Source organism: Oryza sativa, chromosome 2 (assembly GCF_034140825.1).
Source record: "Oryza sativa Japonica Group chromosome 2, ASM3414082v1".
NCBI classification, from domain to species: domain Eukaryota; kingdom Viridiplantae; phylum Streptophyta; class Magnoliopsida; order Poales; family Poaceae; genus Oryza; species Oryza sativa.
This window is the reverse complement of record NC_089036.1, coordinates 28,616,869-28,630,429: the sequence shown is the minus strand read 5'-3', so window position 1 is coordinate 28,630,429 and position 13,561 is coordinate 28,616,869. Positions and strand designations below refer to the sequence as shown.

The 13,561-nt window shown below is 43.6% G+C and overlaps 1 protein-coding gene across 2 annotated transcripts; it reads left to right on the top strand.

The window, feature by feature from the left end:
* The first annotated feature begins 4,184 nt into the window (after nt 1–4,184).
* On the top strand, nt 4,185–5,428 carry LOC4330358 (uncharacterized). 2 transcript variants are annotated; one of them, XR_001542954.3, is made up of 3 exons: nt 4,224–4,729; nt 4,810–5,191; nt 5,271–5,428. XR_001542954.3 is itself a non-coding variant. In XM_015768340.3 (2 exons), the coding sequence occupies exons 1-2, from the start codon at nt 4,455–4,457 to the stop codon at nt 4,973–4,975; spliced, it is 441 nt and encodes a 146-aa protein (XP_015623826.1). In that variant the 5' UTR covers nt 4,185–4,454; the 3' UTR covers nt 4,976–5,428. The 2 variants fall into 2 exon arrangements, 1 of the variants encoding a protein (XP_015623826.1); XM_015768340.3 differs by having other exon boundaries at nt 4,185–4,729; nt 4,810–5,428.
* Nucleotides 5,429–13,561: the final 8,133 nt, after the last annotated feature.

Sequence of the window (13,561 nt, the reverse complement as noted above, 5' to 3'; positions counted from 1 at the left end):
CGTAGTTGTGATGAAAATAACTATTCATACAATTAAAAAGTTGAAAATCCCTATGTGAAAATAATGGTACTTGTGCCCATATTATTGTTTGCCAACAATTGATAGAACTTGATAGGTCTTTCTGGTATGTAGTAAAATTTGCTAGATATTTTACAACTTATTATTGTATCTCGTTGCTAAGATGCACCTGGTATTTTTTTTCTATATGCTGCATTTTTAATGGGTGCCTTAGTGTATATGAATATATATATATATATTCCAAACAAAAAAGTCTATTGTAGTCCAAATTGATTTTGGATTGTGGGAAACAACTCATTGTTTTGTGTAGAGTGCGTGAGATTATTCTTTTAGGGGAGAAAAAAAATTAAGGGGAAGAGTGCCTGAGATTTCACATAGCCTACGAATATTATTTCATAGCTAAAAATAACTCCGCATATGTGATTATTATTGCAGTGTCGACTTTTCATCAGTGTCGTCATGATTTAAATATTTTTACTCTAAAATTTATAATTAAACATTAGGAATTTATATACTCCAGACAATCACTCTTTATAACTTTTTTTAGCTAATGTACATTAGGCATTTTTTATTACACTTATGTGTAAAGTGTTACCCTTAAATTCATTATATTTTATCCGTAACAAAAATTCTGACGGTCTTAAGAGTATAAATGTCTTTTTCTTACTCCCAATATAATATGTGTGTGTGTGTGTGTGTGTCAGTTGGTTTACACGGTGTGTTCACGCAACTTGTGCATAATATTCAATGCGAAGCCCACAATATCTACCCTATTTTATCTTCTTTGTTGGAAAGACTTAGGAATTTAAACAATCATGGTAGTTTATTATGTGCATTGCTGTAAGATGACCTACAAGCATTTGTGGAGGTATATTGGAAATAAAAGTTTTACTCATGATGATGTGGATAAATCTCAAACTTTTATTTTTATATCATGTGATAGTTTTTAGGTTTGCAATATATGTGGTTTATACTACATATTTTTACCTCCTAATTAAACCTCTGTTTGTATGCATCGCGCCACACGTAAATTCGGTTTTACTTGAACTTGCCGGAAAACTAATTCACCCCTAGTTGTTTGTTGCTTATATGTGGTATTATATGTCTATGGCATGTTTTACGACTATGCTCCAGTATATATCAATTGTTGGTTTGTCTAGGTGAACAATTTAGCACATGAAAATATGAATGGGACGGATCCATGTTTATAAAGTTGAAGTTGTGTTGTATACGATATAAAGTTGTAGCTCATCAGAGAAACTTGACACGGTGATGGCGATCTCCTGCAACCGCAGGAGGTGCATCATAGAATTTTTTTTCTTTAATTTTGAGGCTCTGGTTAATTAGATCAATCTAACCTAACGGTGGAGGTCCTGTTGTTCTCTTTTGATGAGATAAATCCAATAGCCTAAAATAACATATCAACAATTCAAGTGAAAATCAATGATGAGATGTGTTTCCTTTTATCAAAATTTATATGATTTTTTAATTTATTAGAGCGTCATATGATGGCTTAGGAGTATATATAGGATGCCACGTGATGGATTAGAAGTGTTTGCAAGAAGTTTAATGGACTTTTATATAAAGCCGTGTGTTTGTGCAACTATATTATCTCCTCTCTATTAAATTTACAATAACAATGACAATGTACTGTAGAACAATTTTGCACTGTAGATATAACTTTATCACATTAAACTTTTTTCTGTAATTAATGAAATAATTGGTCATATATGTTGGTGCGACCTTGGTACATTTGATCATTCTTTTAAAAAAGATAGATCTAACAACCTAAAATCGATTTAAGTAGAAATCGATGGTTAAATATTTTTTGGATTTTCTCTAATTTAAGAGTGCCATGTAGTTATTTAGAAATATTTGTATGATGTTTACTGTGTTATAAAGAGAGTATAGAGGAAGAGCTTGCTAGATCTAGTAGTTTGATGTCTATTGATGGATATTTTTAGGCCCATAAAGAAAAATAATAATAATTTTAGTTATCATGGAAATAGAAAAAAAAAAGAGAGGAACGGAGGCAGGGTAGGTTAGGTAGATGCGTGAGAATGCTGCGCAGAGTCATGAACAGAGGGACATTTTTCTTATGATAGATCTAACGATTTAAAATAATGGGTTCATTGAGTTAAATGAAAATCGACGGTCGAATTTCTCTATTTTATTAAAGTGCCACATGCCAACTCGAAAGTGTTTATAGGGTGCCACGTAACGGGCTAGAAGTCTAGAAGCATTTATAGGAAGTTTAATGGCCTATAATTATGATCATCAAGGTATCTAAAATAAAAACAATACGTATGCACATACATAAATAATTTATTGCTAAGATAAATGAATAGTATAAAATAATTGATCAACCATATTTAATTGGTCAACAATGTACTTGGCGGCTTAGGAGATTACTTAGTTGTCAGTTATTAAAACACACATATATAGTTATTAAGACTATATGTCCACATGATAACTTTTTGTAATTAAAATATATAGGTAATATGGATGCAATATTTTTTATAGATAAGATACATCACATATTTTATAAAATTTTAGATAGTGAACAACCGAAGAAAATAAAGGGGTAAGGATTGATCGCTCCTTTTCCAACCGCGCGTGGGTGCAGATGTGCATACATATATATGTTCTTTTTCATTTTTTTTTTCAATGAATAGTTTTTTATTTGTTTTTCCAATGAGTAGTGTGTAGGTAGTTTCGTTACGTACGTTTGTACGTTCGTATGGACGTGCGGGGGCTGCTTGGATGTGAGCCCGTGGGGATAGGAGAGGGAGGTGAAAAAACAATTTTCTAATACTAATTAAAAATAGTGGGTCCAGTTGTTTATTAAAGTGACACGTGACGTTTTAAGATTGTTTATAGGACTCCCACGTGGCGGCTTGAGAATGTTTGTAGGAAGTTTTATGGACTTTTAGTATATAATAGAGAGATAATCTTTCATTGCTGGGCCTTGGTATATGCAAGTTGCAACCATGCATGTGCTCACAGTGCACGCTCCAAGAGAGAAAAGAATCGTTTTTAGGCAACCTAGGCCAAATTCAATAACGCAAGGGTGCACTTGATAGCCCTCTTCCCGTGCGAGCTGAGATTCTTGACACGTTACGACATCTAAGCACGCCAAATTATTGCCCGCGCCCCTGTGCCTGAAGCCCAGCACGAACCCACTTGGGCGCAAAGGCAAGGCAGGGTATGCAGGCTGCGGCTGCTGGTTGTTCAGGGCGCACACGTGAGATCGACCGATCCGTCGAGACCGAGACCGAGCTCAGCACGAGCACGCGCGCGTTCGCACGTACGTGTCGCGTCGCACACGGTTGGCACCAACTCGATCGCCGTGGTGCGCTAGCTGCTGTGCGGTGCAGTGCAGTGCTGTGCTGTGCTGTGCTGGCTGGCCATGTTACGGCCGCTGTCCCCTCTGCTAGCTCGCGACAACGCAGTCCACGTCCAAACTCAAAACCGAAGTGCCAAACCATGTGAGAGCCTTCAGGTGTACACGGTGAGCATCGCATGCATATATACCTCCTGTAGAACGAAAGGGCACTGCGTAGTTGTTGTACGTTGATTTCAGGAAGCTGCGTGCACGAAACCATCAGGTGCGCGGCTCAATTGGTTTTTAGCGCGCGGCAGCAGAGAAATTCCACCGTTTTCCTGTCCTCGCTCGCCATCATGGCCGTATAAAAATGTTTTTGCGTGCTTCCAGCTTATCATGAACCTCGTCACAACGAAACAAATGAAGGGCAATTTTGTGTGTTGTCTTGGAGCGCTTGTCGACGTGACGGGAATGTCTATTTAATTAATCCTAGAGTATCTGTAAGGTACCTTGGAATCACGAATGGTTGTGATGTCGAACTTCCATTGGCCGTAGCCTCGACTTGCATGGCGATCGACCGGCCAAATCGTGATGCAATCTCGTACGGAGTAATATACATCGTAGAAATGCTGCCTGTCAAGCAGACAATTACTCATGCGTCGTCTCTGGCGAATTAATTGGCCAGGTCACCAGGGTCATGGATGCAGTAAAAATAGGTGCCACACGGTAGTGATAACCTATCTTTAGGTGCATGCATGCAACGGAATCAACACAGGTCACCTTTTTGCTGTGTTTTGTAACCATTTTCCCTTTTCCAAATTAGACATCACGCATTTATCGAGTGGTTCCCCTGGAGACGAAGAAAATTAAGCTAGAGATTAGCTGGTAAAACAGTTAGCCAGTTAAGCTCTTTGCCCTGCAAGTATTAAGCCTGCCTCCCAACGGCCTCTCACCTCCGCCCGACCTCTGCCCCTCCTCCGAGAGTCCGAGGTCGATCGCCGTCGTCGCTCGGTCGCTCGCTCGCCTGCCTGATCCGGATCCGGCAGGCCGGACTGCGTAGGTGTGCCGCGGCGAGACGTGCGCGCGGCGGCGCCGATCGACGACCCGATCGATGGACTTCACCTCGTCCTACTTCCACGCCTTCGGCAACCCCGACTTCGCCGCGGTCTTCTCCGGCGGCGGCAGCGCGCAGGCCATCCGGCCGGGCACCACCACCAGCAGCAGCGGCGGCGCGAAGGCGGTGAACGTTGGCAGGGGCGGCGCGGCGAGGCAGGGCGCCCCGTCCGTGTTCTGCGTCCAGGACGCGGAGGTGGAGGAGGCGCACCACTTCCTCGACGAGTGCACCCTGTGTCGCAAGGGCCTCGCCGGCGACATCTTCATGTACAGGTGATGATCCCTCAACCATACCACCGCCTGGCTGCACACACACCATGAAATCGAGCTAAACCATGTCGTTCGTTCGCCAGAGGGGACACGCCGTTCTGCAGCGAGGAGTGCAGGAGGGAGCAGATCGAGATGGACAGGAACAGGCACCGCAGGAAGAAGCAGCAGTACTCTCCCACGGCGCAGGCGGCGGCGCACCACCACCGATCAGAGCGCGCGCCCCAGCGTCAGCTGCAGCCGCAGAGGTAGAGATCAAGAGAGAGCTCAGCTCGGCACCACACCAAGCCGCGCGCCCTTTGCCGGATTGGAGACTCACGCGCGCATGCATGTTACGCATGCATGCACACACGCGTTCAACTGGGGTGATACTACATATACAAGTACAGGTGTGTACTAGACATTTCGAAGAGTCCATGGATCGATCGAGAGGAACCACCACCACGACCCCGAGTTCCCACGTTTGTGGTAGGGAAAACGGTGAAGTAATTATAGAAGAGTTTTTTTTGTGCATTATGCTTGCTGATGAGCATATATATATATACAGGTTTGGTTAGAACAGCATGCTCGTCCAGGCGTCCTGCTCTCGTGTTTGGTCTATTTACTTCGTACTGGTTCAGACCGGGCTGTCAAAAGAAGCCTATGAGCTCTTTTCTAATGTATATTGTAACGCCCTCTCTATTCCATCTCGTCTTCATTTTCCTTTGTTGATGTTCGATCTGTTGGCTGTCTAGTTGCACAATAGTACCCAACTAAGCATATTTATATTACCTTTGGAACCTGTTACATGTCTTAAGGCATGCTCTTTTTAAGTTGAAATGCGGATAAAAGTTGGTTGGTGATATAAATACTTGTTTATAGGTATAAATTAGATGTTATGTATTGTAACTAACAATTAGCTTGTAAAAAAGTTATCTAAGTAATGTTGAAGAATTTGTTTTCAATAAATCCTATTATTATAAGTTTGGCATGAATATATAATCAGGTTGATGATAATATGGAGATATAATTAAGCTAAAAATAACGGAACTTATCCAAAGCGAACAGAGAAGAGCTTTGGATTTGAGAGACGTCCAAGGGTCTTCCGGCTAGCTCCACAATGTGGTGGGTTAACCGATCTGGGTTCGAAACTTTGCCCTTCTAATTATTTGATATTAGGTTTTTCCCTAATATTCGTGTTTTAGAAGAGTTTTGGATTGTGGAATCAAACCGTTCGGTTTAATTTATCCTTTCATAAGGGCATTTACATTGTAAAGTGGTATTTTTTTCGAGCACGCAAAATGGTTGTGTGTGAATATATTAGATGATGAGCAAATTAGTTTACACAAGCATCCTATTGGCAGTAGGCATCACAACTTTACACCCGACATCGTTTTGGCAGCATGCGCTGAAAGAGGGAAGGGAAAACCAATGTTAAGTGGTCTCGTGGCGTGGTTTCTCGAGAGTGTATATATAATCATCAAAGACGCCAAAAATAACCACACCACAACAACGACACAACTCACATAATGCAACTTCCTAGGTGATAGCTCCACATCAGCTTATTTTTTAAGCCAAGACTCCCCAAGGTTTCCTAAGAGCAAGTCTAATAGTACAGCCCACTACTAGCTCCAATTCATCTATAGCTAATCTAATAGCCAATTCATACAATAGTTACTTATGGCTACAGATCTGTAGCCCGCTGCTCTTCTCTCTCATCATTTATCTCATTAAAATATGTTTATAGTTGGCTAATAGCCTGCTATTGTACCTGCTCTAAGACACACACGTCTCCACAAGATCACTCTTTTAGCTAAGATGTCATTGCTCGACTCTAACATGTAAGTAAGTGCGATGTAATTAGATTTTTACTCTCCACAATATCACTCTTTTATACCTCTCAAGGATATAATTTCGTTTTATGCATGTCATCCGAAAAATCATCAAAAAATTTTAAAATTTTTAACAAGATAGATCAATATATGATATATTACTCCACTAACATACAAATTCAAATGTATCTTGTACAAATAAAAAAATAATAAATTTTAGTGCGAGTAGGACACGCTAGTCGTGCTGAAATTTGTTTTTTTACTTGCGACTGTTAAATGTGAATTTGCTTATTTACTTGGGAGTATATGTTATATTGATTATCATGTTAAATTTTTTTATGATTATTTAAATAATATATAAAAACGAGGAGGTATTCTGTTAAGGGATAAAAGGAGTTTCCCAAGTGAGAAGCTACTAATTAACCATGTTAATTACCGACTTACCGTAACGAAAATGCGCTGAGGCATGGCTCGAACTTTGACGGAATCCATAAGGGCAGCCAATATTCGGAGTCAATCTTTGTGCTCTTACGCTTTCTTTTGACTGCCACCTGTAAACTGCAAACTCAGCCTGATGACCAACCACACTTGATGGATTCCTTTGGGATGAAGTTAAACGGCTTGTGCAGTTGTTGCCCGCCGTAAGGCGTCAGCCACACCGCAACCGGTACTACGTGCGCTTAATTAATAAGCGAGCCCGTAAGATAGAAATGGCAACCTTAATTCTAAAGTTCAGAAGATTTCTGCAGAAGAAACGCCCGCCATGCGATGGTCCACTGGTCCAGTATTACGGGACGAGACGACTCAGCTCTTCTGTCAGCATTTCATGGAGGATCCAGGCCACGAGGCAGGCCTTGCAGTGCTCCAGGTCGTTGATGTGAGTAGCCCAACTAATAGGGGGGGTGTTTGAGAGAGAGGGGCTAAACACCCGTGCATCATGCATGCCTCTCCAGGCTGAAACTTGCGGACCACTGGTCGCCGGCGAAACTACAGCCCTTCTTCTTCTTGTTCAAAGAACCAAAGGTACCGTGTGACTTTCTCAAGATTTTTCCAGAGCTGCCAGGGCCGCAAGATCTTGAAGATCTGAGTATCTGACAGGGGCTTAATAATTGCCGATCCTGTTAAGAATCATGAAAAATAAATAGAGAAACTGTAGTTTATATAAAATCTCCGTGTTTATTGTGTACATGTGCTGCAAGGAGCGGGCATTCTTTATTTTGTTTAGACTGAACTGCAAGGCTGTTTTGATCCGGCGGTGATCGTCAGAAGATTCATCCAGAAGCAAAGCCTGAAACCCCATTCCTAGCTACTCCTACTACCACTGACTTGTTGGTTCCACCAACCGGAGAGGGCCCACTCCACAGCACTGCCGGGGCAAGCTGGAAGGCGGCAGATGGACGAGCGGGTCGGCGACCGTGGGGCCCACCTCCCGTGCCACAACACCAGCGCGTCGGTCTCCACGCGGAATCCTGCCAGAGCCCACAGACAGGTGGGACCCGCAGGATCTCCACTCCGGTCCCACTTACTGACACCTCTCTACCCCTCCCACTATATAATAGCCCGCGCATCCTTCGCTTGCCTCCCCACCAAGCATCACGAATTTTGGACGCTGAGAACACGCAGAAACGCATCAGAGAATCCAGGGAAACCACGGGCGATTCCGCCGCAAGCGAGGGGAATCCGCACCGGATCTCGCCGGAGGAGTCAGCCGGCCGCACGGCCTATTCTACGGCACCACCGGATCTCGCGCCGGAGTAGTCAGGTCGACGCGCGGCGGCGGCGGCGGAGAAGCTGGTGTGGTGTGGCTGCGCGCGGCGATCCGATCGATCGAGGAGATGGGGAGGGGAGGGCACACGCATTTCCTTGACGCGTGCTTCCTCTGCCGGAAGCGGCTCGCCGGCAACCGCGACATCTTCATGTACAGGTGCCGCCCACTCTATCTCTCCCCTCTACTTTTCACCCTCTCCGTTTCTTCTTCTTCTTCGCCAAACGCCATGGGATCTCATCTCACGCGGTCGTGTGCCGATCGAGCAGAGGGGACACGCCGTTCTGCAGCGAGGAGTGCAGGCGGGAGCAGATGGAGGCGGACGCGGCGGCGGAGAGGACGGAGAAAGCCCGCCGCGCCGGGAAGCTGACACGTGGGGCCCCCTCCTCACGCAGGGAGGTGGAGGGCCCACAGGAGCGGGGCAACAGCGTCCGGGCCGGGTCCATCCTAGCCCTATGATGTCGCCGCCAATGTAGAAGCTAAATTTGCCTATAAGATCTCTCACCTTTTTCTTTCATAAAACCCCACCAAATATAGTCGCTTTTTTACGTAAAAACGGGTTTGTGTTTTTGTTAAACCCTTTGGATTGTTTGGTGGCGTGTTAGTGTGTTTGATGCTGTATCAATCCCGTGTGTAAAGATAGGAGAGGAATTTAGAGATAATAAAAATCTCCCCAGGTTGGTAAACAGATCGTTGAAAAGCATGTTGGTCTAGCTATAGTTTAATTTTCAAGGTTAATTAAAGTGATACTCGTGATTGTCCTGTTAACTGGTTGCTTTTCTATGCTTGTGGAGTATGAAATGTTGCAATCTGTACCGTGCTGAACAGCTTAATTAACCGGTGATGCGATTGTTGCATTGTCCTGGTGCCATTTGATGGCGCTCGACAGGTGGCCGAGCATACGTCCCCAGAAATTGACCCGTCCGTTGCTGCTGTAGTACCGATGCGTCTGGCTGGACGGCACAGTTAATTCTGACCATGTGTATACCTCTTTAATTTAATTCACATAACTTAGTACGTGCATCGCGAGCAAATAGTACAGTTTTTTATGTATGCGAGAGAACGTACGCGGTACGCTACGATGCGTGCTTCAACCTTCAAGTAAAATCGGTATATATACGGAGTAGTTCACGTAAATTCGTCGCTTTTTCAAGGTAGTAGTAGGCATCAGAAAACAATCAAAGGCGCCGCGTAGTGACCATGGGAACTACCTCTGCCTGCATGTTTGATGTTTCCGTGATCTTGGAACGTCGTCAAGCACAAATCAAACGACAAAGGACGAAACTTGACGTGAAACCTGCCAAGAACATGCTACTAGAAACTTGATGACGAGGGCACTTAATTAGGCCGGTGATTGGAGCTAGCGCGGTAGCGCACTAGCTGCTCCGGAGCTACAGCTACTCTACTACGGGCCTGTTTGATACAGCTCCAACTCCTAAATTTAGCTCTAGGAGTTGGGTCTGGAGTAGTTCATTTTGTGAGAGAGCTCTACCCAGCTCCACTCCTAATTTTGGTGGAGCTGAAACTGTTTGGATGAGCTTCAACTCTAGGAGAGGTGAAGCTAGAGTTGTAGTTGTATCAAACGGGCCCTAAAGAAAAGAAGGTGGTGTGCTGGAGCCTGGATGGTAGTAGCAACCGAGATCACAGCGGTCGGTCACGCTGGGTCACCCATCATTCATCATGTTAGTTTGTGCTTTTGCATGGTCGGCAATATCGGAGCAATAGACAAATCTCCGTGATGTGCACGTTCGAATGAAAAATAAAAAAGTGAACCCGGTTGTAGCGGCGGACATTGTTTCAACTCGGAAACGGCCGCACAAGGTACATGTACCAGTCCACGTGGCCCGCTTGTCTTTTCAACAGGTCCAGGCCCATTTACAAGGAGGCACTTCCTGGGATGCTTGGGCCCGTGAAAATATAGACCAAAATAAGTCTACTTTACGTCGCTCATCTTCCCGTCGAGTTTAAAGCGCAATATCGGAAATCTTAACCCCAAGCTTACAAAACCGGGTTAAATTAGGTATAATACTCTTATAGCAGTATGTGTGGTCGGTTTAAAATAGTGAGGCCCACATATAAGTGGTTTCCTCTCACCTTCCTCCTCTGCTTCCCCTCTCCTCTCTTTTCTTCTCCTCTCCTCCAAGCGACGAATTATAGGAACCAAGATCAATCTGCTAATTGCTAGGACGATAGGGAGAAAAACATTGAGCAATCAACGAGATAACTACTGCACCTAACACATAGATTGAATGTATCAGGAGAATTGAAAACCACCAAGAGAGAAATACCAAATTAGACTCCTGGACACGATTGAATCCGGAGAAGAAACCACATGGGACGCGACCGTCGTCAGCAGATCAAACACGAGCAGGACGGCGACGTGGAACACCTCGGGACTCGGGAGGCGGCAGCACTTGAGAGCAGGTTTAATAGATCCTAATCAGCCGGCGCTAGCATGTTACCCGTCAGCAAAATCCGACGTGGAGGAGTGAGAAGGGAAGAAAAAGATGGAGCGGGCATTTCATCTATCACTCGGCTGAAGCGCAACACACAAAGGAAAAAATGCTTTCTTCCAACCAGATACGAGGAGATCAGGTGCACATGCGAATATTAAATATCTAAATGTTTAATATTAAATATCTAAATCTTCAATAGATGTAAACAAACAGCTAACCTAACAGCCAACCTATTATATTAGTGATTGCCATAAATGACATGGTATTAGTATAGAGCTAGCAGTTGGCTATGTTATTATCCTTGCTCTGAGAGGGGAAGTGGAGAGGATGGCGTTTGTGTGGGTGGCTGCCATGATTAGCTTGATTTTGGGGACAGACTGCTCTGAACGGGTTTGACCGTAATCTGGGCGCAGGCGCCTGCTCTAGCACGGTCACGTCCACGCCGAGGCGGTGCAGGGCGACCGCCGTGTCCAGGCCCGCCACGCCGGCACCCACGATGACGATCTCCTTCTTTCTCTAGACACCTCACACCCGGCACCCTCCGCAACCACCAGGATAAGTACCCTGACCGTCGCAAAGCTCACCACCGACAGGAGAAGCTCCCCGACATGGAGGAGAGGAGGGGAAGAGAAAAGATGAGAGGAGAATCACAGGAAGAATGTAAGGTAACCACTTACATATGGGCCTAATGGTATTTTCAGTTTTCTTTTTCTTATTAAGATGTTATTATGTCGGCAAAACCGGCCACACATACTACCATATGATCTAATTTAACCTGACTTTGTAAGTTTGAGGGTTAAGATTCCAGTATTGCGGTTTAAGGATACGAGTTAAACTCGATGGAAAGATGGGGGATATGAAGTGGACTTATTCCTTATAGACCGTTATAGATGATTATGAAATACGTTGGCTCTTTGCTCGCAAAATTGTGTGCTCCATACGTTCATCCGGAATTGCTATTTAATGCCGTTGCTTTCCCAACATATACTGCGTTTGATAAATTGATAAAGAGAGAAGATTTTTCTTCTTCTTCGCACGCACGCTTCCCAAACTATTAAACGATGTATTTTTTTAAAAAAAATGTTAGAAAACACAAATTAACCAAAATTTTAAGTTTAAAAATAATTAATGTTTAATTAATCATACACTAATAACTCATCTCGTTTCGTTTTGTGTATTTTCTAAATATGAGTTCTTTTTCCTTCCCTCAAACACTCAAACTAAATCTCTTAGTTGTATTTTTGTAGTTTAAGATAAATGTTTCATTTTGTAGTTTAAGATAAATGTTTCATATGATTTAAGTTAAAAAGTTTACATAAGTAATTCTAAGATGAAAATATGTGTACACTGGCAAACTATACCAATTAGAGAAAAAAAAACTACAACATTTTTGCAGATTATACAAAATTAGTCAAGAGTTGTAGAAAATGTTTTGCTCTCGCCAGAGTATATGTTCACACTTCTTCCATAATTTTTTTTTTTTAAAAATAGACGGCTATTGCGGCTAGAGTATATGTCCACGCTTTTTCCTTAATTTAACTATGGCAACCGCAACGAGTTTAATGCCAAGGTTGTGTCTAACCATCCTATAGAAAACTGTGGTATTTTGTTTGCCTCCAATCACTCAACTTAAACATGGGAATTAATTGATTTTATACTTATTTTGTTTGCCTCCAATCCCTCATACAACCCCGCAACGTGTTGATGGAAAGTGATGTGAATTGATTTCTATTTTGTTTACCTCTAATATCTTAATGCACGTTTAATCTAACTCAAAATATGAGTATTTATGAAAAAGACACGAACACACACGCATTTTGCATGACTTGAAAAGAAAATGAATTATTGATCATTCATGTGGCCGGCCAGCCAACCATACATAATCATGCATTACGAAGGTGCAGTCTAAAAAGTGTAAAAAGTGGTGGTCATATGATATATGCATGCAATAAGTTCATCTGAGATCCCATCACCCCTCTTGCTGCTCAGCGCGGCAGTCAGGGGCTTGGCGAGTGGCGTGAAGACCACGAACGGGACCGCACGCCGCTCGGCGGCCTGCAAACTCACCATGCCTCTTCCTCTCGGAAATTCTAGATCCGCACGAGCAGATGGATGGATGGGAATCCGCGCGCAGAGGGATGGATGGGGATGGCTCTCCTTCTCACTGCAATTGAAGCGCCCAGCTGGTCTCCCGGCCCTTGACCAGCTAGTCTCCCGGCTCGGATGGAGAACTTTTTGGTTTGAAATCTTGAAAGTGGAAGATGATGAGCAGCTGGAGGGGTGATGGGACTAAAGGGCTCTTGATTCGACGGGAGAAGGTGGCAGATGTGTCAATCGCCCATGTGGTATCCTAGCCCGGATGGAAATTTTTTTGTTTGAAATCTTGGAAGTGGAAGATGATAAGCAGCCGGAGGGGTGATGGGACTAAACGTACGCCATTTGCTGGACGGAATAAGATAGGAGTTTTTAACCATTGTATGGAAAGGAGTGGGAATTGATTTCTATATCTATTTTGTTTGCCTCCAATTTCCCAACTTAAACATACACGTTTAATCTAACTCAAAGTAAGAGTATTTATGGACAAAAGACACGAACATACACTCATTTTACATGACTTAGAAAGAGAACAAATTATTTATTGGAAGTGATCATTTATATGGCCGGCCAACCATACATATTTATATGCCCGTAAGTTGGGGACAAATCCCGTCCCGGCCCTTGGATGCGAAGAGGGAGCCCAACAAGGCAACAACTCAAACCTCTCACGCAAGCATCGGGCCTTGTTCCTGCAGTTCGGCGGCCTTGA